Source organism: Tachypleus tridentatus, unplaced genomic scaffold (genome assembly GCF_004210375.1).
Source record: "Tachypleus tridentatus isolate NWPU-2018 unplaced genomic scaffold, ASM421037v1 Hic_cluster_2, whole genome shotgun sequence".
Lineage (NCBI taxonomy): Eukaryota > Metazoa > Arthropoda > Merostomata > Xiphosura > Limulidae > Tachypleus > Tachypleus tridentatus.
Genome location: NW_027467782.1, coordinates 23,882,819 through 23,910,117, shown reverse-complemented (window position 1 = coordinate 23,910,117; position 27,299 = coordinate 23,882,819). Strand labels below are relative to the sequence as shown.

General features: G+C 32.1%; 1 protein-coding gene and 1 long non-coding RNA gene across 15 annotated transcripts; one reads left to right on the top strand and one right to left on the bottom strand.

Moving 5' to 3' along the window:
• Positions 1-27: 27 nt before the first annotated feature.
• On the bottom strand, positions 28-14,395 carry LOC143243219 (uncharacterized). Of its 14 annotated transcripts, none has more exons than XR_013024208.1 (7): positions 13,867-14,395; positions 9,933-10,005; positions 9,411-9,446; positions 5,767-5,832; positions 4,508-4,613; positions 1,062-2,208; positions 28-797 (listed from the first exon to the last, which is right to left on the bottom strand). It is a non-coding gene; the product is annotated as an uncharacterized LOC143243219 (long non-coding RNA). The 14 variants fall into 14 exon arrangements; XR_013024212.1 differs by having other exon boundaries at positions 1,062-1,120; XR_013024219.1 differs by having other exon boundaries at positions 1,062-1,120; positions 4,557-4,613.
• Positions 14,396-15,338: 943 nt separating this feature from the next.
• Positions 15,339-20,176, top strand: LOC143242231 (uncharacterized). The gene is made up of 5 exons (XM_076485599.1): positions 15,339-15,561; positions 17,335-17,400; positions 17,594-17,647; positions 18,754-18,829; positions 19,702-20,176. Exons 1-5 carry the CDS (start codon positions 15,339-15,341, stop codon positions 19,997-19,999), a joined length of 717 nt encoding a protein of 238 aa, XP_076341714.1. The 3' UTR covers positions 20,000-20,176.
• The last annotated feature ends 7,123 nt before the right edge of the window (positions 20,177-27,299 follow it).

The window sequence follows — 27,299 nt, the reverse complement described above, 5'->3', positions numbered from 1 at the left end:
AATAAGACCCTTTAAAAAATGTTGCATTATTTGAAACTTGTATTTTTATGCAATAATTTTATTTCTAAAACAACTTGAAAGGTAGTTATACACTTTTCATAAATAAATAAACATTGGTTCAAAAGCATGCATTATAAAATATAAAGTGTAAACACACCATTGTAAAGTAAAAAAAAAAAAACAAACTTTTTATCTTTATAACACAAATTCATCAATCAATCAACTCTTTTACAAGTCTGCACACACACAAATTTGCCCTAAACAATGTTTTAAGTAACACTGCATATCAAATCATTTACTACTAGAGAAAACTCAAGTGATTCTTGGTAATTAAATAGTTTTGGTTTCAGATATGTAATCAGAATTTGTCTATCACCTCCAGATTTTAAGATACTGTAGTGTCTCACTACTTTATCAACAATGTGTAATACCATACAATCAGCTCAGTTCAATAGGTTTATACTGTGAAATTAAGTTTACATAGAAAGTTTAATGGACAAAAGGAATAAATTTTGATAACTTCAAACAGTAACTGTATTGTATTGGTGTAAAACTCCATATATATTGTTTATATGTGCTACTTGTTCTTGATAAAATTATAATGACTTGCACCAATTTTGCTTCATTCCCATGTTCACCTTTTCTGCCCAGGAACATTTGAGGAGTCCCTCAACTGAGCTTAAAATGGGCAGAGTGATACACCTCTCTCTCAACTGCTTTTCACTCACTCACTCAGTTGGTTACTTTGTCTGGCTCTGCCCACACTCAAAACAAAGTCCATCTTCCTCACATCATACCTGTGATATAATCACTTTCACTTCAAGTAAAGTCCAAAAAACCACCTAAACAGTTTATGCTACATTTGTGTTGTACAGTTTCCAAATCTGGCTTCACACAGTGGCTAAATAAAAGAAGAGCAATTGTGTCATTGACAATTTCAATGATACAGTGTGAGCCCAAAGATCATCTAACTTACTGTTATTTTTGCATTAATATTTCTGGATATTCAGACAAAACTAAACAATACACTAAATATCCAGAGATTGTGATGAAACCAGTACCTCATGGGGATGATTTTCTTGTGTCACATCCAGCAGCAAAGTGGGAAATAGAAGTTATACTGCAAAAAAGACAATGAATCATCTTTATTTCCTTCATTTAGTAATTTTACCCCTGTGGCATCTCAACATAAACTGCCTCATCTGATCACACAAGATGAGCTAAATGATCAGATTTGTGACTTGTTTTATACTGAAACAGCATGGGGAACTTTCATTTACGGCAATGGAATTTATCATAAAAGTCTTGCTTCTCACTACAGCATGCAAGATACTTTGTGTTTCTGTACAAATGTTGATGCACTAATTGAAGAATCAAGTACTGAATATACTCTCAAGAAAGAAAACATTTTACCAATTCATCTAAAGTTAGTGTGAAAACTGTGCTTTTACATAATGGGAACACTAAGCCATTGGTTCCTGTTATTAATGCTGTGAACATAGTAGAACATGCAGCTTATACCTGAAGCAATCAAATATTCACTACTGCTAAGTCTATAAAGTAAGTATACCAAACACTGTAGCTTTTTGTCTGTCTGGGATAGCCGATATCATAAAATTCATTTAAAAAAAAAGGAAAGACCAGTGAGAGAATTACATTCCAGGAAAACAGAAAGTTGAGTTCCAACTTTCACTGAATCATCAAGATATGTTTCTTCCCTCACTCCATCTGTCTTATAAGTTTCAAAAAGTTAGTGAAGTAAAAACTAAAAGGTCGTATTTTTGTTGGGCCACAAATTTGGGAAGCGCTGATGAATGGTGATTTTGAAACATTACTCAGTCAGAAAGAACTTAGGGCGAGGAAATCACTCAAACTGGTTGTTAAAATTTTCTTAGGAATTTACAGAGATGAAAACTATGTTGTGACGATTAATGATATAAATTTTCTTAGGAATTTACAGAGATGAAAACTATGTTGTGACGATTAATGATATCCCTGAGAACAAGAGGAGAACTGGGTCCAAGATGTCACTAAAGTTACACTTCTCACACTTTTAATTAAGTTTCTTATCAAATGATCTTGGTGCAGTGAGCAATAATCTTGGTGAGCACTTCCCTTAAGTTATGTCTATAATAGAATAGTAACATCAAGAAAGACAGTGGAATCCTGTGATGACGGAAGATTACTGTTGATTCTTGTAGCATGAAACTAACAACATACATAAAAGATGCAACAAGTCAGTCAGGTATTTTGTAAAAAGAATTGAAAAAATAATAACATGATGATAGTTTTAAACATAGCTTAAGTGTATTTTCAGTTTTTGAACATTCTTAAATGCAATTTTCAATAAATAAATAAAGTTATCAGAGAGTTATTATCACAATATATAAGAATATTTAGAATAAACCTAACATCGCTCAAAAACTAGAGGTGATCAGTAATATTCAACAATTTTTAGAATCAGGATCAACAAATTACTCATGAACAGTTGTATTTTTATTGTAGTAGAGAAGCTTCTTTTGTGTACAGTGTAACTTCTAAACATATAATTACTGTGCAAAATTACTCAAACACTTATATGATTTACATATTTCTAAAAAATTACTTTGATTCAATGACTTAAGGATATTTCAACACATAAATAAAAAACATGAATTTTATCTCATAAGTACAACTCAAAGCTGATAGTTAAAACCATATATAGCTTCTATTATAAAGATGCTTACACATAGAACAGCCTTAAATGTAAAATTTTCAAAACTACTTACAGATCAACCTATACAAAATATATACTTCATGATATTCCTACAAGTGTCTATATTCTTAGTTATGCCAACTAACAAGACATGCTTTAACAGATATGAGGTGTTCTTTCATTATAAAAAGCCCAGACACCTAGTTATCATAAAAAAAAAGGTTAAGGAAAACTATCGTATTTATATGTAAGAAAGTATCAATTAATTGTGCAAATTTGTGGTAAGCACTGTTAAATATATGAATAAACAAACATTCTGAATTTAAGTGGTTTTCTACTAAATGAAACTAATTATGGCTAAATTAACTAACACATTCATGATTATTAACTTCAAAATGTAAAATAGAATTTTAGTTATAAACATTATACCATAAATTTAAGATTTTATTTCTATCTACCTTAGAAAAATAATATATTGATAATATTTATCTACTTTGTATTCAATGTTTTATTACTCTCACATTACACGTGGAGATGAAAATCTAAGAATGTTTATTTAATTTGAAGCATTGGAACCTATCATCTTGTGAATATGTGCAAATTGTATGCATGTATGATTAACTGACTACACAACAGACATTCAACTATTATTAAACTCTAGACAGTTAAAATTGATTCATTAATAATTATGGTATTAATACAGAGAATTCTCAGGTTATGTTTAATATGTAACTATGATAAAAAACATCTACAGAGAGAAACTTTTTGGTAATAAAATCTACAACTGTTTCCAACTTCTGATCAAAACAAAATACCTATATAGTTCAAATAAAAATTAAATGAGTAATGAATATTATGTACATCTAACATACCACCATACTTATGATGATTAGAAGGTATTGATCCATCTGTCATGGTACCTCTATGCAAGCAAATTTTGTGCTATAATCCCAAACACAAGATTTAGCTAGCTTAGGAGGTTTAGTTTTGTTCTAAACACATACATTAAGATAACAATGCAAAATAATCCTAATAAACAAATATATATATATATAAACAATTTAACCAATACTAAAAATAAACTAACATTAAAGAAAGAACAAATAAAACATTACTTTATTCACAGTCTACAACTATTTATCATCTTACCTTCATTCTTTCTAAATTTGTATTTACACCTGTTAAAGGCTAGTTGAGAAACTATTAAGACTTAACTTTTAATTTAAAAAATGAAACATGACATCTTGCAGGACATGTGGAGTAAGACATCAATAGTATCAGGTATCTTAAGGACAACATAAGACATCAATAGTATCAGGTATCTTAAGGACAACATATAACTAGGTAACTAAACATACAACTTTCATCAATAGTATCAGGTATCTTAAGGACAACATATGACTAGGTAACTAAACATACAACTTTCATCAATAGTATCAGGTATCTTAAGGGCAACATATGACTAGGTAACTAAACATACAACTTTCATCAATAGTATCAGGTATCTTAAGGACAACATATGACTAGGTAACCAAACATACAACTTTCATCAATAGTATCAGGTATCTTAAGGGCAACATATGACTAGGTAACTAAACATACAACTTTCATCAATAGTATCAGGTATCTTAAGGACAACATATGACTAGGTAACTAAACATACAACTTTTAAGGTGGGTATATGTTTTCATTTTCCTTTTTTAAAAATCAAAACATGCATAATAATTATTGGAAAGACTTTAACAATTTATAATAAAACAGTATAATAGTGACATTTAAAATTAACTTTGATTACTTATATGTTCCATTTACTTTTCAAGCAGAACTACAGCAACTTGTGGGTTTACCCTTAAGTTCTAACTATTTTCTTGTCCATAGTCATGAAAGTAGGTTGCCCAGTCCCATGTCAAGAAAAGATCTAGAAGTTATAAGAAAATATAACTAGAAAAATTCCAGTGCACCAAAATAAAGTAAACTGTTATACCTAAATTAACTAACAAAAATTACAAGAAGAAGGAATTGTACACTATAAGTCAGAAAGTAATAATAAGAAATCAGTTTTAGTGAAAGGAGACTGATGGACTCTGTGACAAAACTAAAATAATTGGAAGATGTGATATCGAAAAATATATGTAACTACTTTACTTCGTAGAGTTTCCACAGTTAATATATCTTTAATTATGTTTATTTGTTTGTTTTTGAATTTCATGCACGAGGGCTATCTGCACTAGCCATCCCTAATTTAACAGTGTAAAACTAGACGGAAGTCAGCTAGCTATCCCTAATTTAACAGTGTAAGACTAGACGGAAGTCAGCTAGCTATCCCTAATTTAACAGTGTAAGACTGGAGGGAAGTCAGCTAGCTATCCCTAATTTAACAGTGTAAGACTAGACGGAAGTCAGCTAGCTATCCCTAATTTAACAGTGTAAGACTAGAGGGAATTATGTACTTTACATTCACACTTAGACACAACTAGCTATCATCTGATCTTAACATTAGTAACAGAAGGTGTATTTAATGGCCTAAATACAAGCATTGGGTGTAAAACATTATTGTAACAAAGGCTTAGTTGAAACACTACTCCATTGAAACCCTTGGTAACTTTTATCTTTCTTTTGTCTATACCTCAATGTTAATAAACAACTGAAAAAAATATAAATAAAATGCTATTTAACTTATCGTGGTGCAATAAGTGAGCCTAGGGTATTATTTGTTTTATAATTAAGCTTAAAAATGTACTGTGCAATAACTTACTCTAAGCTCAATAAAGACAAAATATCAATTATAAATCAAAATAATTTCTGAATTAAATTGTTTTGTTCTATCACCAAAGTTAACAAGAATAAAAAACAAACCAAAATGTATATTAAACATTCACAACATAAATACCATAGTTGACCTAACAATATCAATTGGTAGTTTTGTTACAAAACAATGATATAAATTGTTGACCATTACAATTAAAACAAAGAAGCATGACACAAACTGTTTATTATATATATTAACACCAGAGGGACATTTAGAGTGTTCCTTCTACCACACACATTATACTCTTTAACACTGTAAATACCTGACAGCCATAAAGCTTCTTATTTCCAAAGAATGCAACATGTAGATCTTCAATGTTTCCAGTTTACTAAAATGTTTAGTTAAAATAAAGTTATTTCAATTTTTAAGTCTATCTCATGCTACGTTTATCATTTTTATAAAGTACTTCATAACTTGTTCTTAATGTTTCATGAAAAATTCAAAATCTTCCTATTAACAGTAAGCAGAGCCAATCTTTATACATATACTCAAAAGGTGATTTACCAAACTGTAACTTTTATCTCTGTATTTCTATAGACTGGTGGAACTTTTAGGCAAATAGGTCTATTCAGATACCAATAACTATTTTGAATCTATTCAATGTCACACAGCGTGGCTTTCAAATGCATAACTAAACTTTTGGAAAAGAAATATCAATAACTAACATACTGAGCAAGAGCAAGAATTTAAACTGAACAAAATACACTATTCATTTCAAGCAGGCCAAACTAACCTACCAATCCTTTGACTATTTATGTGCATGTAAAACTGAATGAGTGCTCAAATCTTTATCAGTACAACATATAACCCAATAAAGGTGACATAAAATATTTTAACTAGATTGACTGTTCTTTTTTTAGGATAATATAGAGCAATGATTAGTAGGGCACATTACAAGTACAAATGTTGATGTCATTTATGTCAATAATAACAGAAGACATTCCTGTCATGTTTAGATGTACATAAAAAAATGTGTGCTTTACATGAAAGATGGCAGTGACAGCAGTTAAAAAAATGTTAAAACAGTTTTCACAGAATAGAAAAATAAAAAGGAATGGGTATTACAGAAAATGATAATGTAAAGAAATATATAGGAAACAATACTAATATATGGGAAATAGAAAAATGAATTAAAATATAGGCGATATTAATATATAGGAAACAATACTAATATATGGGAAATAGAAAAATGAATTAAAATATAGGTGATATTAATATATAGGAAACAATACTAATATATGGGAAATAGAAAAATGAATTAAAATATAGGTGATATTAATATATAGGAAACAGAAAAATGAATTAAAATATAGGTTATTAATAAAAAAAAATTACAAAGTTGTTTTGAAATTTTTTTAAGAGATGCACAAAGGTCATTAATTCTAGGACTAAGAATGATGTCATACTGTTATAGAATTTAACAATGCTATCCAATAAACATCCTTAATTTCTTTCTAAAAGTGGAAAAGATTCACAAATAACAATGAACAGTTATGTTGAAACTTGAGAAAAGTAAGTAACCTTAAATAATATCAAACCTAATGAAGGGCAGTTGCTTGAAACACTAGTTAAATAATGTAACTGTTTTTGTCCTTTTTTAACTTTAGGTGTTTATAAAAACAATATTTCTTTTGTGAAGTAAGAGAGGATTCCATATACCAGCACAGTGCTTCCTTGTACCTAGACAAGCATGAGACCTGTGCAAGTAAAACTTTATACAACCTTCCCTAACAATGGCTAGTGACCAATAAAAGCCAGCCTATTAACCTGAGACACACATCCTCTAATACAAAGAAAAAGCAATATGCAACAAAATTCACATAATACAAACTTGAAACTCCCTTAAGTTAAAAAAAGAGAAAACAGACCTCCATGATGGTCACTGAATATTAAAACTACTGTATATATATATAAACCAGTCTCTGTACCAAAAAGACTAATAATTGATTTTCAGCCACGACCACTAAATAAATAGTTGAGATTTCCAAGAATATGGAAGCAGATTATTAGTCAAAACACAGGATAAAAGTAATGAATAACTGGTATCTAGTAGTTAATAAAAGTTCTCAATTAACAATCAGACTGAAGTGACCATACAGGTTACTAACCATGACAGTTCATGAGCATCAGAACTATGGGATGAACTAGACAAATACAAAAACTTGTTCACCATTTACCATTCAGATAACTAGACTAGACTGATGTTTCAGGCAAGACTAAGAAAAGAGGATTCTAAAGTATTCTAGAGATGTTTCTCAAGCAAATTAGAATGACCAAATACAAAGTTCACCAAAATAATTATAACAGAAGTAAACAATCTGACTAACAATTACTTTGAAATTCTTTTAAAGCCTGTAGAAAGGTCCAGTGATTTAGTCAACAGAAAAATATAAAAAAAAGAGAATAAAAGCAAATAACTTCATGAAGAAATCACAATTCCAAGAATTACGTGACAAAACAAGTCACTCTCACATACAGCTGTGATAAGACATGTAACTGGATTACTCGAAGTTCAAGAGAGCAAAGTCAACAAAAAATGTATCAATTACAAACATATATGTGACATTTATAATCACAAGTACAAATGCCATAAATACATTGACGGATGTCACTGACAATGAATGTAAATCTCGTGTATATATTTGGTTCCCAGATACACAAAAAGTGTTCTTGACTGAAGCCAACAGGCAAAAAATTCCACATTAAAATGCACACAGAAGCATTTAAATGACATAGTCTTAAGTACTCACATCAGAAACTCAATGATGAGTAGTGTTGATAAACAAAATAACACTGAAAGTCATATCTGTTTATCTGATCAGAACAGCAGCATTTTAAAATTAATTTATATGCAAATTACTGAATTATGTGCAAAATTTAATTAAACATCTTTACAATCCATGCATGTGAATGAAATTAACATTATAGTATATAATTTAATGTTTATGTTATCCAAGTTCTAATTCTTTGTTACAACAGAAACATTTAAAATAAATAGTTTGCTTGTCACATGATCCAAGTTATATAAAAAAAATCTACAATTTAACAGAAACTGACTGTAAACACATAAGCTCGCAATGCATACAACTGTGTAGATGCCAATGTATTTTCACATGTCCTTTTGAGACATACGATATATGCAGTCTTAGAACTTAATCCATTGCAAAAGAGAAATAGATTTTACAGCCTTTAATGGGTGTTATGCCAATCTTCTATACTTTGGAAACAAATTTATGATGTACAAGTAATTAGTTAATACAAATGTACAAAGCTGTTATAAAGAGCTCAGTGTACACTCACTCCACCAACAGTTATTATGAAATTGGTGTACAGTTTTTGTACCGAAGTCAAAGTAACAGCCTGCAGTACTATTATCTACAGCACTTACAGTGGTTTGTTACCTCAAAATGCTATAGTTAGAGACAGTTGAACTGTAATTAAATCTAATTTTTATATTTTAGTTGACCGTGTATAATTTATGTTTTAAAAATCCTATTTGAGTGATTTAATGGTTTTTATAAGCTTAACTTGTTACATGGATTGTGAAAGCTTTATAAACAAGATGGTATCTATAACAGCCATCCTGTTTTGGCAACACATCTATGTGGGGGAATTTCTCAAAATAACTTCTTCATAAAAGGCCTATTGGTATCAGTTAACATATCAGAATAAATAGACAAAGAATTTTAAAGGAGAGTTAAAAATAAACTATAAATGAAAAGATAAAGACGTTAAATTACAAATATGTGAAAAAGATGACTATACTAGTAAATTTCTATAAAAATGTAAAAGGTATGTACACATTTTTGTTAATTTTAAAATCATTTCCCTGCACTCTCTGTTGATGATGACAAATAGAGTTAGTAATACGGTGCATAAAAGAGAAAATAAAGTACAAATATTTACCTTAAAAAACAGCAACTGATGTTCATTTGTGAGGTTCTAGAGGTTATGCAAATGAAATGTAAAAACGGTAAGGTAAAAAGTATTATTACTTTGCATGTGAACTACTCAGAGTCCAAGTGTAAATAACTACATTAAATAATGAATTTTTATTAGAAAAATCCAAAAAATATTTACAAAATAAAACTTTTGTTGAAACTACTTACTTTAATGAAAGTTTGTTATCAAGTTTTAAGGAAATAATTTCATTAACTAGTTTCATTTTTGAAAGGCATTTCACGAGAGTTGCATACTTTTCTTCCTGTGAGCATATATCATTCTTCAAGGTTTAATGTCTTCCATAATGTAACTGTTAATTACATATCTATATACATAATGTATGCCTATGTTACATACATATACAATATTAATGACTATTCTACAGCAACCACATAAAATGTATTTAGTCCAAAAGCAATGTTTACATTACTTGTAATATCTTTTAATATGAACTTAAATAGTAGAGTTTTGTAAAGGTTTACTAACCTGCCTAAGATCAGCAAAGCACATCTGAGTGCACCTTCTTCAAACCCTCTAACAGGTTCTGAATTAGCAAACACTATTGAAGACAAAAAAGAACTCAGTTTAGTTTATATCCATTAGTGAATAATTACTATCTGCATATGTTTTGAAGGCCTTAACACAAAATATTTGGATTGCCAACACAATTCAGTTTCATTGAAGCATAAAATGCTGTTTTGGTTTTGTCTTTGATCTGCTTAAACATGGTCTAGAAAGCCAACATCCAAATGCAGTGGAGATTGTGTGAAAAGTTTATCAAAATGTGTGGAATAAGATTGACCTCATTTTGTAGAAACTTACTGCAATGAAAGAAGTATTTTCAGGCAATAATGCATTATTATGGCCATCAAAATTGAACATGATTTATAATGAAATAGTTCCAAGGGAAGCAGGAAACTTGAAAGTTGTTCTTAAAAGATAAATGAACCCTTAAACAAATAATACTGTGTAAGACTATTAAGTATTCTGATTATTTACACAACTGAAAAATAAATAAGAACAAAACTACAATAAGAATTTCATTAATTAATCAACAACAAAAATAAATCTCTTCACAGAAAACTAAATTTCATTAACAAAAATACAATTCCTAATTGACCTAAAACTTTAAAAAGTTAATTATTCTTGGGTATCTTTGAAATTAGATTTTGATAAAAATGGTTTTATGTTTCAGATGTGGTTTAAATAAACAGTTTCAATTTTAAGGTAATAACATTAAAGTGTGATGGTCCATAAGATACAAATTTTCCAAACTCTTCAAATTTCTTGATTTGCATATACTGTGTTAACCTTATTTCCCCAGATGTTAAAAGCTTTAAAAAATAACAACAAAAGCACATTCAATTTTGTCCATAAATCATCCATAAAAAGATCATAGCATAATGTGTTTGCTAAATGACCAATTTCCATCTTCAGTCATTGTCTAATTCAACAGAAATGCCTTTGTTGCAATATATGGAAAATAGTCAAGTAAGGAAACTGTTATTGTATTAAAGTCTATCTTTATACTGTGCTGTTTGTGTCCCAGGAACCACAGAACTTACATTACACACATTGTACCTCACTACTATAACAACTGAATAACACAAGCACAACCAGGTTAATATATGTGATTCATCCTCACTGTCAAGCTGAATTCAGAGAAAGTACACCTTACTTAAAGAGATGGGACTAAATATTTGTCCACAGAAAACCATCCTTTCCTTTTCACTACTGTCTTACATTATACACTATATCTTATTAGTATGATAAAGCTGACTTAAAACTGTAAAATGTTCAAAGTTGCATCGCCTACTTCAATCTTTTTTATCTACCTTTGTACTAAACTCACTGACTCTTTTAATCTTTTGGGATCTTCTAGAAATTTTTCCCTCTGTCCAGGATGTTTTTTTGGCCTCCAAATTAACAAGTTAGGGCTGAGAGATGCCTTGGGTCTCTTTTACAACTGGATGACATATCCATATCGAGGCTTACAATATAAAATTGGATATAAGGCGCCTTGTTAATTTGGAGGCCAAGAAAACATACTAGAGAGAGGGAAAAATTTCTAGATGATCCCAATTTTCATGAAAATATAGGTGATTTTCAACAAAATAAGATGTTAAGCAGGGTAACAGTGAAAGTTATGTTTCCTATACTGAAAATGTATTTCATATAACTAGTCTCATTTAGTGCTGCCCTCTATGTGGAAAAAAAAAAGAAAGTAAAACATGCCACAAGCCTTTTTCCTCCCTTCCTTTGGAAATGACTCATTTTAATGTCTCTCATGCAAATTACCATGGATAATCCTCCACAAAGGAAAGTGCTATACACTCATTATACGTGCGACTTCCTCTATTCAGTTCTATCAAATTACTGTTTTGAGTTTTAGTGGAGAATTGAATCACTCATTTTGAGTGGAGAGGAAGTACATTTTATGTATAGAAAAACTAACTTCTAATATGGTACATTAGCTGTGCTTATATAATCAGATAGAATCACACACTGAATTGGTGCAAGGGAAGAAAAGAAGCACCCTCTGAAAGAGTACAAGGACACACCTTGAGTCTAAAGAATTAGATATGTAGATATGATGTGGGAGACTACACTACTTCTAAACCAGCCATACTCTTCACCAATCTGGGAAATGTGTTGTATATTCTGGTAGACAAAAACTGAGAAGTAAATCTAATTAGTATTGGGGAAAATGGAAGTGTCCCGAGACACAAAGTGGCTAGGGCATGATGGACTGTACTTGACAACTACATCCAAAATCTGTGCTGCTGGAAACTGACACAGATAGAGGGTAGGTGTAGAATGAGGATCATACCATCTTCACCTAAAATTAATGAGACCAGAAGGGATATCAAACCCCTGACTCCTGAAGAGAGCGTATGTTAAGAATTCAAAATGGTATATCAACTTAGAAAACCTGATGACCTGGATTGAAAAAACGTGTATGAGAGAGAAAATGACCAGAACCAACCTAAGACAAATAACATCTTCAGAATAAGCTACACAAAAGACAGTTGATGGGAAAGAACCATAACAATCCCAAGTTCTTCCACCAAGCTGTATCAAGACGATTGTAGGACGTAGGCACCTACTGTTTGTAGGCCCTACCAGCCATATAAGTTAAACCAAAAATTAACTTTTAAGGAAAATTTTCATGGACCTATAGTTTTCATAGGCCCTAGGCACTGTGCCTAATAAATAATTCAGCCTTGCTTCCACAATACAGATAAAGTATAATTGAAGGAGGAAGTCAAACATATTCACTACAATGTGCAAAAACTTATGTTTTTTGCTTTTACTCTATATTATAAAACAAAAAAAGGAGACTGAGAAACTGATTGAAAGACTATGACATATAGCTAGTCTTCAGTTTTAATGACAACAACAAACAGCTGGAATAGAAACTGTGATAGAGATGATTTCCAGATTCAATGTTCTGTTGGACAGAAGGTCTTGAACTACCTCCAACAGAAGCTGGCTGTTAATGGGATCCTGAGGAAGGAAAGAAATGGATATCTGTGATAAAAAGAGGAAGGTAAAGGAAGCATAGGACATGTCCAAATAATCCACCAATCTGTGGTGAAACACAGCCAAGGGGAAGAAAGTCACACAACTGAGCTCCCATCCAGTTATCAACTGGTACTGTTGATATTATGATGATCTACACTGAAAAAAACACCTGGAAAGAGGAACAGGTAAAAGCTGGGGAGCACTAGGATGGGAAACAGGAACAGGGGCTTGTCTTGATTCCAACTGTGGCAAATGTGCTACCAAAAATGAAAGGGTAGAGTGTTGATGCAGGTGTTCCCAGCATGCAATTCCAAAGAGTCTGGAATACGTTTGAAAATATACTAAGAAACAGAGCTACACATGATTTCCTAAGTGGGCAGCAAATAAATCTGACAGAAGGCTGCATTTTGACCCAGTATGTTTCAACAACAGAAAAATTATGTATGCAAGGTGAGAGTAGAGAATGAAAAATGAGTTATCTTAGAAGTAACAAAGGAGAGGCTGTTCCTCAAATACCTCAGGACTTTCGTACAGAGTACCTGAAAGTAAATGTATGGTAGATAAATACCACAAAAGTAAGGATAATACAGAGGCATGGGTTAAAAGCACTGGAAGTCAGGGGGGTACTCCCAAGTTGGCAAAATAGATTCCAACACCTGTGAGTCTTACAACGGATAGGCTACTTGTTGGTTCGTCAAACAAACTGTCCACAGCACATAGGAAGCAAGACATGCTGGAACTCTCAACCAATTATGAAGTAAAATGCTTTGTATGAACCCTAATATCCAAAGAAAGTGGGAAAACTAAATATGGTAAAGAAGAACTGAGAGCTATCATACAACAAAAAAGGATGAGGATTGTAGGAAATCATAAAAAGGGATAAAACATCACATACCTGAGAAATCATACCTGAATACGCAATATTAGACCGAGCTGACTCTGCAGGAGGTGTACAGGGAAACATGAGAAAATCCTGTGGTTCGAAAAGGCTATAAAAATCTTTCTCGGAATGAACAGGTTCAGATTGTTCATGAGGTGAATAACTTCAAGAGAAAGTGACTGACTCACAGAACGACCAGTCTCTCATTGAATAATTGCAGATAATTCCATTAACAGGGTTGCTTGTACCTCCAGCCACAGTTTCAAAACCGGCACTCTGTGCTACATCAACCTCATGTGCTTCGTAAGCACTCACGAATTTTTGAAAAACAAACATGTACATTATTATATCAACTATACTTTGTCCTATCCATTGCCGACGACCAAGCACAATATTTATATAAGCAGCTTGTCACAGCAACGAATCTTACGGTGAAGACGTTTTCTAAACTGATAGAGTGTGATCACAACTAGTTATACTTGTGAGAAGACATTGATATTAGGCCTGTGATGTAATTAACTCCACGATTTTTTATATTCAGCCCCCTAGGTATCTTCATGGGAGAAAATAAATAAATTTCTTTTTCTTGTAATTCTGTTCCAATCAGTATGTAAACAGTTTGTTTATGATGCTTTTATTTTTTAATATTTTAACTCAAATTGGGGAAACTTAAGGGAAGAATAGAAACTTTTTAAATTCCGTATATGTAATTTACCTGCCAGGCGAGTTGTTTGAACTATTTTCACAACAATAATTGTGATTATTTAGCAAGTATTATTGTGAAACAACAATGTCTTATTTTGTAATAAAATAACGTAAACATTAGATGTTTTTTCACACATATTTCAATTTGTATATTTTAAATTCAAATCAAAGCTTTTTAAAAATGGAACTGTGGTTTCTGTAGCCTCATCATAAATTTCACACCTTTTAGTTTCTGTACTTTGTCAGCTTTTAGCGTTTAATCCGTAACTCCGTAACTTTTATCAGCTTTTAGTATTTATTCCGGAACTCCGTAACTTTTGTGATATATTGTTGTGGTGTTTCTTCGTTGCCTCTAAGCATGATGTGAAACAACAATATCTTATTTTGTGATAAAAATAACGTAAACACTGGACGTTTTTTTCACACGTTTTTGAATTTATTTATTTTAAATTCAACTCAAAGCTGTGTAAAAATGGAGTTGTGGTTTCTGTAGCATCATCATAAATTTCACACGTTTTAGTTTCTGTACTTTGTCAGCTTTTAGCGTTTAATCCGGAACTCCGTAACTTTTATGATATATTGTTTGTAGTTCTTACGTAAATATTGTAAGCAACAATATTTATAATATTAACAATGAAACAGTATCTTAGCAACACAGATAATTAGGAGACATTTTGGAAAACGTTCAAGTTACTACTGCGAGCAAACTTTAAGATATAGAGATGGTGAAGTTCTTTTTTAAAACATTGCTTTTTATAGCATTATATGCTGTAATAATAGCAATGCCTGGACACATAAAGGTTAAACCTCAAAGTATTATACTTGGCGCCCCACAGGTGATTCCGTGTGTCCCTGACAGCTATGGGATCAAAACTTATACCATTGATGTTTTCCAGTATTATTGGTTTGGCCCCTACGGTGGAATAGCAACAGACGATGATAAAATTCGAGTAAACAAAGCCACGGGTGATTTAATGATTTATAAATTTGATTTTTCTGATACCGGTGTGTATAAGTGTGTTATTGAATACTCAAAAAACTGGGAGATAAAAGCACACAAACCAATTTTCATCACTCATTTCTTGGAAGGTAAATGCTTATAAGAATCGATTTTGGTAGTGTTTAGAAGTTAAAAAAAAACTTTAAATTATGAATCGGATTCCATCCATTTTTTACTACAATTTACGTAAAGTGTTATATGTTCGATTTATATTTAATGATTGTACATAAATTTTCCAAAATCCATGAAATCACCTTTCCAACTACCAACATACAGCTCACCGCCATTGTTTCCGCGTCAAGCCTGAGGTGTTAAAATGTTGAAAATCAAACTTGTCTGCAGATATAAATTTATCATTACGAAATAATTTTTTATTTATTATTATCATATTGTTTGTTTGTTTTGGAATTTCGCACAAAGCTACTCGAGGGCTATCTGTGCTAGCCGTCCCTAATTTAGCAGTGTAAGACTAGAGGGAAGGCAGCTAGTCATCACCACCCACCGCCAACTCTTGGGCTACTCTTTTACCAACGAATAGTGGGATTGACCGTAACATTATAACGCTCCCACGGCTGGGACGGCGAGCATGTTTTAGCGCGACGCGGGCTTACGAGTCGCACGCCTTACGCGCTTGGCCATGCCGGGCCTATTTTATCATATGCAATAACTAAATACATACATAGATATGAATAAATTTAATCAATAGCATAACACAATTAATGAAATTAGACATTCCGTGAAGTCAGAAAACGAGATAACCTTATGTTAGAAATTAGAAAGGTTTTGTTGTTTTCTTTACAAGTCATAATATAGAACAAATAATTTTAAAAAATCAAAAGTGTTGAATGATTTCTTTAATCGTCTGTGAAAATATTGAAATTACAAAATGCTACAGTGTTATAGCAGAAAAATGTTTCTTTTGTTACAAACACACAGTAAGTTCTGGTATTCAGAGACATTGTTTAGCCACTTTTCACATCCAAGCGATGAAACAATACATTCTTATCATTTGAAATAAGAAAGTTTGAAGAGCTTATTTGATTAACTGTATCTGTTACTGAGCATATCTTTAATTCTGATCTGGGTGTAAGACTAGAGGGAAAGCAGCTAGTCATCACCACTCACCGCCAACTCTTGGGCTACTCTTTTACCAAGGAATAGTGGGATTGACCGTCACGTTATAATGCCCCCCACGGCTGAAAGGGCGAACATGTTTGGTGTGATGGGGATTCGAACCTGCGACCCTCAGATTACACGTCGAATGCCTTAACACATCTGGCCATGCCGGGCCTTTAATTACCAAAATCTGCGTTTTTCATATAGGAAAGCTACAAAGGGATATCCGCTGTACCAACCGAGGGGAAATCGAACCCTTAACTTTAGCATTGTAAATCCTTATTTATTATTAATTATGAAAATACATTGATTTGAAACCTCCTGTGACTTACGATACAATAGATAAAGAACAAGATAAGCCATCAACTATATTTGTTAGATTTTGTTTAAACCTTACAGGATTTCCAGTGTATGAGCTTTCACGAAGAAAAGTAGTTAATAATTTGTTATGAGCCTAAAGTGTCATATCAGGTCAAAAATTCCCCAAGTGGCCCAGCAAAATGTCTGCGTGCTTCCAATGTTAGAAACCGGGTTTCGATATCCGTGATGGGCAGAGCATAGATAGCCCATGATGTAGTGTTGTGCTAAATTACAAATAACCAGTGCAAAAATATTATTTCTTATGTCAACAATACTACGAACCATCTTATACTTTATTTTAGCATGCGTACAACCTAGTGAAAACTACCAATGTCCTGAAGGACTCACACTGAGACATAACCTGTGTTGTAAGTTGTGCTTTCCTTCAAAGCGTTTACATGTGTGATCAGTATTTGTGAATTTTAATTTTTAAATAAATCGAAAAAAGGAAAAACTGTTTCGAACAAACTAAGCAGTAAATTAGTTATTATATACTTCATCCATTATTTTATTTTTAATTGTCAAAGTTAACATTGTAAACATTTCAAGCTTTTTTCTTAGATCCAAGTCAACCAGGAACGGAGGAAGAAACATACGTTCCTTCTCCAAGGAAAAGTAAGTTATGCTACATATAAGATTACGTAAAACGTACCTTTAACGTGAGATAATATGTGTGGAAAGGTTGGTGACAAAATGTCGTGATGGAAAAATATTACTGTGACGATGTTTGTGTTGACGCGTGTTGTTCTTTCTTCCCATTAAATTTCTTCAATCCCTTATTCATGAAGGTAAAAAATGTAGTAATGTGTGAAGACCCGATCTCTTATAATATTCCAGTGCATTGTGGACATTATTTTCTATTCTAAATAATAAATATCTTACCATTTCACCACTCATAGTAACTTAGGTAAAACATGATTCACCAAACCACGTCTATCATTCCCACTAATTCACTGTTCACAGTTTGAGCTTTTCTGTTGTCTGAAGTAAGTTTTTTGGACCAGTAATTGTATGCCATAAGTATTTTCCTCCTCCTAGTATTGTTGTATTATTTAAACCTTGACTATTTTATAAAAACTGGTTGACTAGAGCAGAGTTTTACATTAGTTTACAACAAAAAGACCGTCCATGTACTTTCCCTTTGAATTGTTACCGATAGTTTTCCAATATATTCTCTTTCGTTTGTAGTTCATTTAAACACTAATTACAGATTTCTTTGAATAGTGAAACATATAAACAGTATTCAGTTTACAAATTACTAGTAAGTCAGTGTCGACAATCATACATCCTTGGAAGTCTGAGAACTTGTTACTTTTGCCTTTTGTCTTGTTACAAATATATATATCTGCTGTAATGGTGATCAGTCACGTGATGCATCAAATGATCATCCTGATTTGATATGAAAACACAGTCAGTGTATTTGGTTGTCATAAGATATGATAAGTAAATACCTTTACTTGGATTATCAAGGAAGAAAGTAAATCTAAAGTGATACTTCACACTTCTTTACCTGTACTGTTTTATCCATGTGCATTAAACTTATACGTGTTTGAATAAAGAGTGGAACTTCTTCGATTCCAGTAACTCAGAACGCTGTGGTTATCTTGTTATTTTCACTGTAAGTATACCAAATGAAACGTAGCCTCCTCCAATACTATCATATAACAAAAACAAATTGCACTTGACTAACTTTCTTTTTAACTTGTATTTTTCCATTTCAGCACCATCCATGTCAGAACATACGATTCCATTGGTAACTGCTGCAGTAGGAATACCACTTTTGTTAATTTTTTTAAGGTAAGAACAAAACAGTATTTTTTTATGTTTTGTTGAATAGATCTTAATATAATTTCTATGTTATTAATAGTTGAACCATGTGTGTATATACTTAATAATGAATTTAAAGGGACTGAGAAATAAAAAAATATTAGTTACTTTCTTTTAATTAGAATGATAAATAATCAAAAGGATACAAACGCTTGCATTAAAAAGAAATATATAAGGGGAAATTAGCATCATCAGTTTACAATAAAGTGTATTTTAAGTGTGAAGATTCACTTAAAGCTTAAATTGTGGATCACGTTTTACAATATTACAAGTTCTTCTGATGAAAACATTCCTTGTAAGTATGTTATTGTTCAACCTGTTTTTATATGTAAATACAATAAGGTACTGTGCGTGTCAGTAGAAATACTTCAAATTGAAACGTGTAAAATATGGGTAACCTAAATTATTACAATTCGAGTACTTGAGATAAATATAAAAGGCATTTTCATTCAAAAAAGTTCTTTAACTAATTAATGATTTTCAGTTTATTTGAATATGGTCTTAAAATTGAAATTTATCAGCGAGTATAATAATTATTCAATTATCCCTCTTGAGCTATAACATTTTATTCCTTTTTACATTTGTTAACTTTATTTTAAAGAGATGCAGCAGGGGTCAACTTGCAATGTCCACCGTGGGGAACTGAACCCGCCTATTTTAGTGTTATATGTTCATATACTTACTGACGTTCCACTGGGAGAGAACGTCCCTGTGGCTGTCGTTGTTAAATATTATTATTTCTAGATTATAATTATATTCCATTTTAATTGACATAACACTGATGTACAAATAAGAGTCAAATTAAATCATCCATGTTATTTATTAGCGCTTTTCTTTTGTAGTGTCATTATTTGGAAGTGCAATTGTTGTAGATGTAAAACAGTAAAATCAGCTAACACAGAAGACCATACAAATAAAGATGATAGAAAAAAAATTAAATATTCACTTGTACCACAAAAAGATGAAGACCAGTCTGTTAATAGAGACGATAAGAGAAAATGTAAAAGTGTAAAAGAGAAGAGGGCCAAAAAAGTCCAGAATTTTCATCTTCCTAAAGTAAGTATTGTGATAACGGGAAATGTCATCACATTTCATACCGAGTGTCTGGGACTTACAACGCTAGAAACCGGCTATCGATAGCTGTGGTGGGTAGAGCACAAATAGACGAACATAACAAGAATGTAATATACCTTCAGTCACATATATTTACTTACTTTCTATACATTTTCATGCTGGTGTTCTGCGTGAAGTTTAGACACCGTTATAAATATAATGTATTAAGGCTATAAACTTTACACTCTAATCTTCCACCTTATAAGAAACGTTTCAATTTAATGGTATCGATTTTTAGAAGGACATTTGTAGTCGGTTTAAATGGATACTTGATAGACGTTGTGTGTAGATATATACATATAATACAGGTTTCTTCTTTATCATTGCAGCCATCTCAAAACATTTTCGAAATTGTTGTACTCTATTGACTCTGTTTATGAGTCATGTGTTTTTACAGTTGTTGACACAGTTACGGATGAATCTTAACTTGGTATAGGTATACAACAACAACTTTATGCCATGTCGCTTAGCAACAAAAGTATAACCTGATATTCTTGTTGATCTATGTACTCAAAGTATAAAGTGAAATGTATGAACAACAAAATTGTAAAAATTACATATTTTCTACTGTATTAACATTTGGGAAGATATATGAAAGATGCTTCTAATATGACCATTTTAAAACCGTTCCACTTGGATAGAAGCTGTTTCAAATTATGGTTCTAAGCCCGCTACGGGGAAAGGAAGGCGTTTTATCAGTATTTTATCTCATGGTTTTCATTGATCTGGTCACATATGAGGGAGACAATTATTCATGTCGTTAGATAACTTTTCATTAATTATGAATTTACGTAAATTCCGTCCAGAGGACTAGTACTTGCGCAAGTATATAATAATATTTTCTTCATTACCATTTAAGCCGTCTCCAAACCTTTAATAAATGTTTATTCTATAGATTTGTACTGCATGACTCTGTTTATGAGTCATTACCTCGTAAAGTTGGCTCTCACTCATTCCATTTAGTAGTAGAGAGACATATATACGTATGATGTATAATGTGAGGACTTCCATCCTTCATATACTACAACTGCTAATTTAGTTGTGTAAGACTAGAGGGAAGGCAGCTAGTCATCACCACCCACCACCAACTCTTGAGCTATTCTTTTGCCAACGAATAGTGGGATTGACCGTCACATTATAATGCTTCCACGGCTAAAAGGGCGAGTATGTTCGGTGTGACGGGTATTTGAACTCGCGAACCTCGGATTACGAGCCGAGCGCCTTAACCACCTGGCTATGCCGGGACATTTATCTTTGCTTATTTTCTTTTCCTGTTTAACAAACCGGCATTAGCCAAATTTTCTTTGCTTGGATAACTGTAGAACTTTATTGTATCTTATCTGATGTTCAAACACTCCTTTCGTCATGCCAAAATTTTAAACAGTAGAAATTCTCTGGAAGCATCATTATTGTCGTGTTTGTATTCTTTTTTGCGCTTTAGTTCAAATCGATATTGATAAATTTCGCAGCGCCATCTCGATGTTAACACTCCTATGAAAAGTGGGGCCTAATAGGCCCCAGAGCAACTTGAAAGGTTATTAATATTAGGCTAATAATTTTGTATTTAAATGAAATTGCCATTTAAATCCATTAATGAATGGATTAACGAGATTCCCACTGTCCCTCTCTAATATCTAGCGAAACCACAGCCAGGGGAACGAGCTTGGAGAAATCAGGACTAGAAACGTCATTTCGTAGGAGTGTTAAGCTGCTTCCAAACAAATATTAAAATATTCGAATTTTAAATACAAAGGCACCCATAGATTAAGGACATCTGGTGGAGCCCAGAATTACGACCGAACACTTATAACTCTAAAAGTCTGGTATTAATGCTCTTGGTGAGCAGACACAGATAGTCCGTTTTGAAGTTTTCTGATAAAAAAAACCAACAAAAACGACATTGAGTGAAATTCTCGATAATTGCAGCAACTAAATTAAAATATACATCACGCAATTTATCATTCTTAAAAGTATAGTTGTTGGTACCAACGTTTTTTTTATTTCAATTTCTTTTTTAGTTTGATTATTTTGAAATTCTCAAATTTCTAATAACGCTTGTTAGTAATTGTTTACATTTTGTTCTGTTTAGTACTAGAGAAATATGATACTTTCTACAGAGATTTTCCCCGAAGTAAAGTGGAAAATATTTCGGCATGCACAAGATAAACATTCCCTTCCCTTTTTTACTTATTAGAAATCAATTTATAGAGTCAATCAGTTTGCTCAAAATTTGGATATTTCAATAAAAGTGTTGTTCGAAAACGTATTTGAATCGATATCCACTAAACTGATATAGCCCAGTTATCGGTAGTTTCATTGTATTAATTTCCAAGAGGTAATTTCGATATAATGATAACTAACATCAACCTATTCTGATTCTTGTTATTTTTAGAAAGAACCAAAGGCGAATGTTTTCACCCATAGGAAGGACATTCAAAATAGTAATGCATCAAGTAAAATAAGAAACATTATCACGAGCCTTGAAGGATCACATGCCAAATATTTTATAACAACACAGCCTAATAAATATAAACCAATTATCTCATATATATCAGAAACTCTGTTAACTGAAAGGAAGAAGGTACCTTCACATTGTAGACGTCACAACAAATTTACGAAATACAAATCAATGAGACCTCTTTACTTCAAAGAACTGCGAGATTTGTTTCACGAAAGGAAATCATCAGAGTCAGAGGGTTCTGAGGACTAGAGTCGACAGACAAATTGAGAAACGTAAGCTCCTGAAACATTGTTAGATCCACAAGAATTTTTTGACTAGTGTTTAACCGAAATAGAAAGCCAGATGCAAGACAACAACAGAATAACTTCTATGATCGGACGATTTTCTTCACTAATAAGAGACAGTGGAACTCGATTTGTGTTTTCTTGTCCCAGACTTTCACAAACTTCACATCGATAAAAAAATTAAAATAAAATGTATGTAAATAGAAAATAAAAAGTTATAGAGTATTTTAAAATTGCCTGTTTTATCGCTTTAAAAATCCATGTTTGTTTCAAAGAAAATGATTATTTATTACAGAAGCTTTATAAATTATAACTTCACTGTAGACACACAAGTTGGGGAAAGAATGATTTTAAATCAGTAATTAATATTTTTTGGATATACAAAATTGTTTAGTTTAAGAGTTACTATTCAATTTATTTGATGAGTTAATATTTAATGATTTAAAAAAATAATAGTGATTATTTAACTTTAGTTGTATGACGTGACAAACAAACAAGCTTACCACGTTGATAGTCCTCGAGGAGCTTTGTGCTAGCCGTCCCTAATTTAGTAGTGTAAGACGAGAGAGAAGGCAGCTAGTCATCACCACACACCGCCAACCCTTGGGCTACTCTTTACCAATGAATAGTGGGATTGACCGTCACATTATAACGCCCCACGGCTGAAAGGCGCATGTTTGGCGCAACGGGGATGCAAACCCGCTACCCTCAGATTACGAATTTTCTCAGACAATTAGTCAATGAGAAAAAACGTGAAGTTAGCTCGTGTGAGAATAATTAACCATATCTGGCGATATGATAAAGTTAGTTTCAATGTTTAATAAATATAATAATTTGTATTGTAAAAGGGGGATCTATATTAATTGAACCATTCTCTGTGAATTTTGATGAGAAGTAGACAATTTTTTAAAGTTATGATATAACTGTTGTAACCCATGGGGTACTTACTGAGTGAATAATTTACTAATAGTACTGTGAGTAAAAGTAAGTACTGTGTGAAAAATAGTTTATATTGTCAATTATAGTCTTAAGTAATTGAATCAGCCCAAGTGGATATTTGAAAATAAAGATTAATTATTTAGAGTTTTGGATACAACTGTGATATTTCATGGTGTAAATAATTTTTGTACATACGTTTGTCTTATTTTGAAGATATTATTATTTAAAACAAAAACTGGTAGTTGACTAGAAACGGGAGTCTACCAAAGGTTACATGGGGTTAACAGACAAATGGGTAAAGAAATGTTATTTATAAAATATGTAACGTTGCGAAGGAATGGAAGTCCATTACTAACAAGGAACAGCAGAAATCTCAGAATAAAGCTGCTATAGCAACTTCTATAGATGGTGTTGTTAAGAAACTAGAAAGTTTGACTGTCAACATAGATGCTGCTGCCAAAAGAAAGAGAATCAATAAAAGATGCCAGATTTACTATGAGAAGGAAGTTCCATTTCTATGGTTAATCAGTACACGACTAACAATCAACTTAAGTTAACAAATGGATCAACAGTGTCAATAGTGATTGGAGCATGTTACAGATATTCAGAAGTACCAGCAAATCACAACATGCCAGTGAGTGAAGAATATGTTGGGGACAAAAGAGTGAAGTGCCTACAAGAAATTGTTTGCAGTAGTGAGAGCCAGTCTACTATATTATGACCACATGAGAAGCAAACTACACATGTGAGTGTGTGTGTGTACTTATTGATGGGACAATGAGAAAATGTCCCATAAGAAAATAAAGATAAATGCATTATATTATGTGGTAGACCTGGAGACAACAGTATAAAACATCCATATTTGACCAAATTGTTTAAAACATACCAGCTAGTAGAAACTCAGATAACAGATCGAAAGAAGATTGATGAACCATTGGTGGTCACCACTAGTGGTCAAGTAAAGAAGAGCAAGCAAGACATCAAGACCTTACAAGTGTGAAAAAAGGACATCCTGAATGTAGGTTTGTAGGAAATGAAGGAATCATAAAAGAAAGTTCTTCCATTGCAGAAACTTTGGGACAATACCTGGGAGAAAATTTAACAGAAGACAAAGGAGATGGTACCAACAGAATAGAGAAACAAAAGAGAGTGCTATGTCAGACCTACCAAAGACTATATGTATGAAAAACATATATATATATAAACGAAGAAGCATTGGCAGTCACAAACAGAGCTCAAGAAAATAAGAGCAAACATAACACGAAGATCTTACAAAGGTCAAAAGGTGATATCACGAATGTAGGTTTGCAGGAATTGAAAGAAGCGTAAAAGAAACACTTTTCGCTAGACAATCTTTGTGATAAAATATGGGAAAAAAATCGAGCAGAAGACAAAGAGGTAAAGCACTTATAGAGCAGAGTATTAGAAGGAATTGCTGTACCAAATCAAACAGAGAAATTATACTGGGGAAGTGCAGCAAATCAAAACGACAGAATACAGGACTCAACTGATGGAACAAATTCACGAGTTGACTGTGCAAGGACACCTAAGAGCAAAGAAGATAGCGGATAGATCCACTAGTTATGTTCATTGCCCAGGAATCATCAGAGATGCGAGCAGATCTTGCTGGCCATGTACTATCTGCCAAAAGACAATACCAGGAGGAAGGGTGGTTGAGGTGTTACTGGGGGAGATTTATTAATTAAAGATTAATTAATAATGTGATTAATATATGGTGAAGTGCAAATTCTTAATTAATATCTAAGTAATACTTTATTTAATTAAATATTAATAAATTAATTAGGTGATGGATATGTATGTGATATGCAAAATTAAAATAATTAATATACAAGTTGGAGTAATAACCAAATTTAATATCAATTTTTTTTTCAAATACTTAATATGAAAACCCATGTTTTTCCAAAAACGAGGATGTTATTAGGCAGCATTATATGATCATGTCACTAATGTCAGAGGGCGTGCTGCTAGAAGTGATGCCATCACCACAAGACGAAGTGTCAACATTGATCTTTTTATATTATAACACTACATTTATAGTTTTCGTTTTTAGAGTCACTTTAAAAGTATCTTATGATTGAAAACAACAACACACTATGATTTTAGTAAATGTAGTTTTACTCCATTATAAAATAAGACTTCAGATATATGGCATATTTTACATTTTTAAATACGTTATTTTTTTTTACTTATATAAAATTCCACTATGTTTTATGTAGGTATATGTTAATGTGTGTTACTTAAACAATGACTCAATGACTTTCACTTCTATATTTCTGTGGACTTATAATGCTAGAAAATAAGTTTAGGTAAGCGTGATGGGCAGCCACAGATAGCCCATTGTGTATTTGTGTAGCTAACTTTAAACAAAAATAAACAAACAGTTCTACATTTAATTTGCATGGCAGATTTTACATTTATAACGTTTCATAGGTATAGCATTTATCGATAACAAATTAGTTTACATTTCTCTAATTAATATACTGTATAACATATGTTTGTAATAAACAAAAATAAATCCAAACAAAATCAAAGACGCTGCACCAATTAAAAGGATCCCCAGGATACAGGCTGTAATGTGATATATAAACTGTACTCTAGATTTGGAAGGTGATTGATGACGTAGAACCCACATTGTGGTTGGAAACACTGACTGATGACGTAGAAACCACATTGTGGTTGGAACACTGACTGTCAGTTTTAACCTCCACACGTCAGTCTCACATGAAGAAATTCAAGAGCAATAAAATAATTAAAATCAATTGAAATTAGAGAGCGAGATGTGAGTGTTTGAGCCCATAACGTCATACATCAATATCAGATAAAAAAATCGCAGGGTGCGGTATCTATCAGATGCAACAATGATTTAGTAATAAATCTATATCGAAGTGAGTTTGTGACGGTTAGGGTCTTGTTTACTATGATTTCATCTGTTGCTGTTTGTGAACAGAGCCAACTACTGAAGATTTCTGTCATTATTTTTAAGAAAGTAACTAATAACACTGTTTTGGGTTTGAATTTTATAGCTGGGAATATGGTTTATAATTATTTTTAACAGTGTGGTGTCGACAGTGAAATGTAACAAAACGATTGTTTGTTTGTTTCTTAGGTTAGCACAAAGCTACATATTTTACTTTATACTTTTGTCTACAGCGAGAAATCGAATTCCTGACTTTAGTGTCAAAGCCCGCTGAACTATTATTGACGCGACAAAACGAAATTTTGTTTTACTTGGATATTTGAACATAAGTACGCAAGAGGTCTCTGTGCTAGCTTTCCCTAATTTTGAACTGACAGACAGATACGAGCAGCATTTACTATCGACTCTGAAATTGCTTTTATTCGAATTCTTCAATCTCACTGCCACTATTAAAACTATTGGCGCGCTTTTATTTAGGTGAAACGTGAACTATGGATCTTTAGATGCATTGCCCGAATAAAAATCACTCGGTCAAGCTTAACCCACAAACTATTGTATTTTTTGAAACACAGTTGAATGGACGGTGAAATCTTATATCGAAACGTCTTCCTCTACACTTTGTTTCTGCAATAGTTGTCGTCCATTTAACTTAGATTCAGCACTAATACTCTGTCTAAATAGTCTGTGAAATAATGTTATATCTTT

Coding starts and splice junctions, on each gene's coding strand:
- LOC143242231 (XM_076485599.1), top strand. CDS start 15,339: ATGCCTGGACACATAAAGGTTAAACCTCAAAGTATTATACTTGGCGCC. Junction 15,562..17,334: donor ATTTGATTTTTCTGATACCG/GTGTGTATAAGT, acceptor ACTTTATTTTAG/CATGCGTACAACCTAGTGAA. Junction 18,830..19,701: donor CTTTTGTTAATTTTTTTAAG/GTAAGAACAAAA, acceptor TTTCTTTTGTAG/TGTCATTATTTGGAAGTGCA.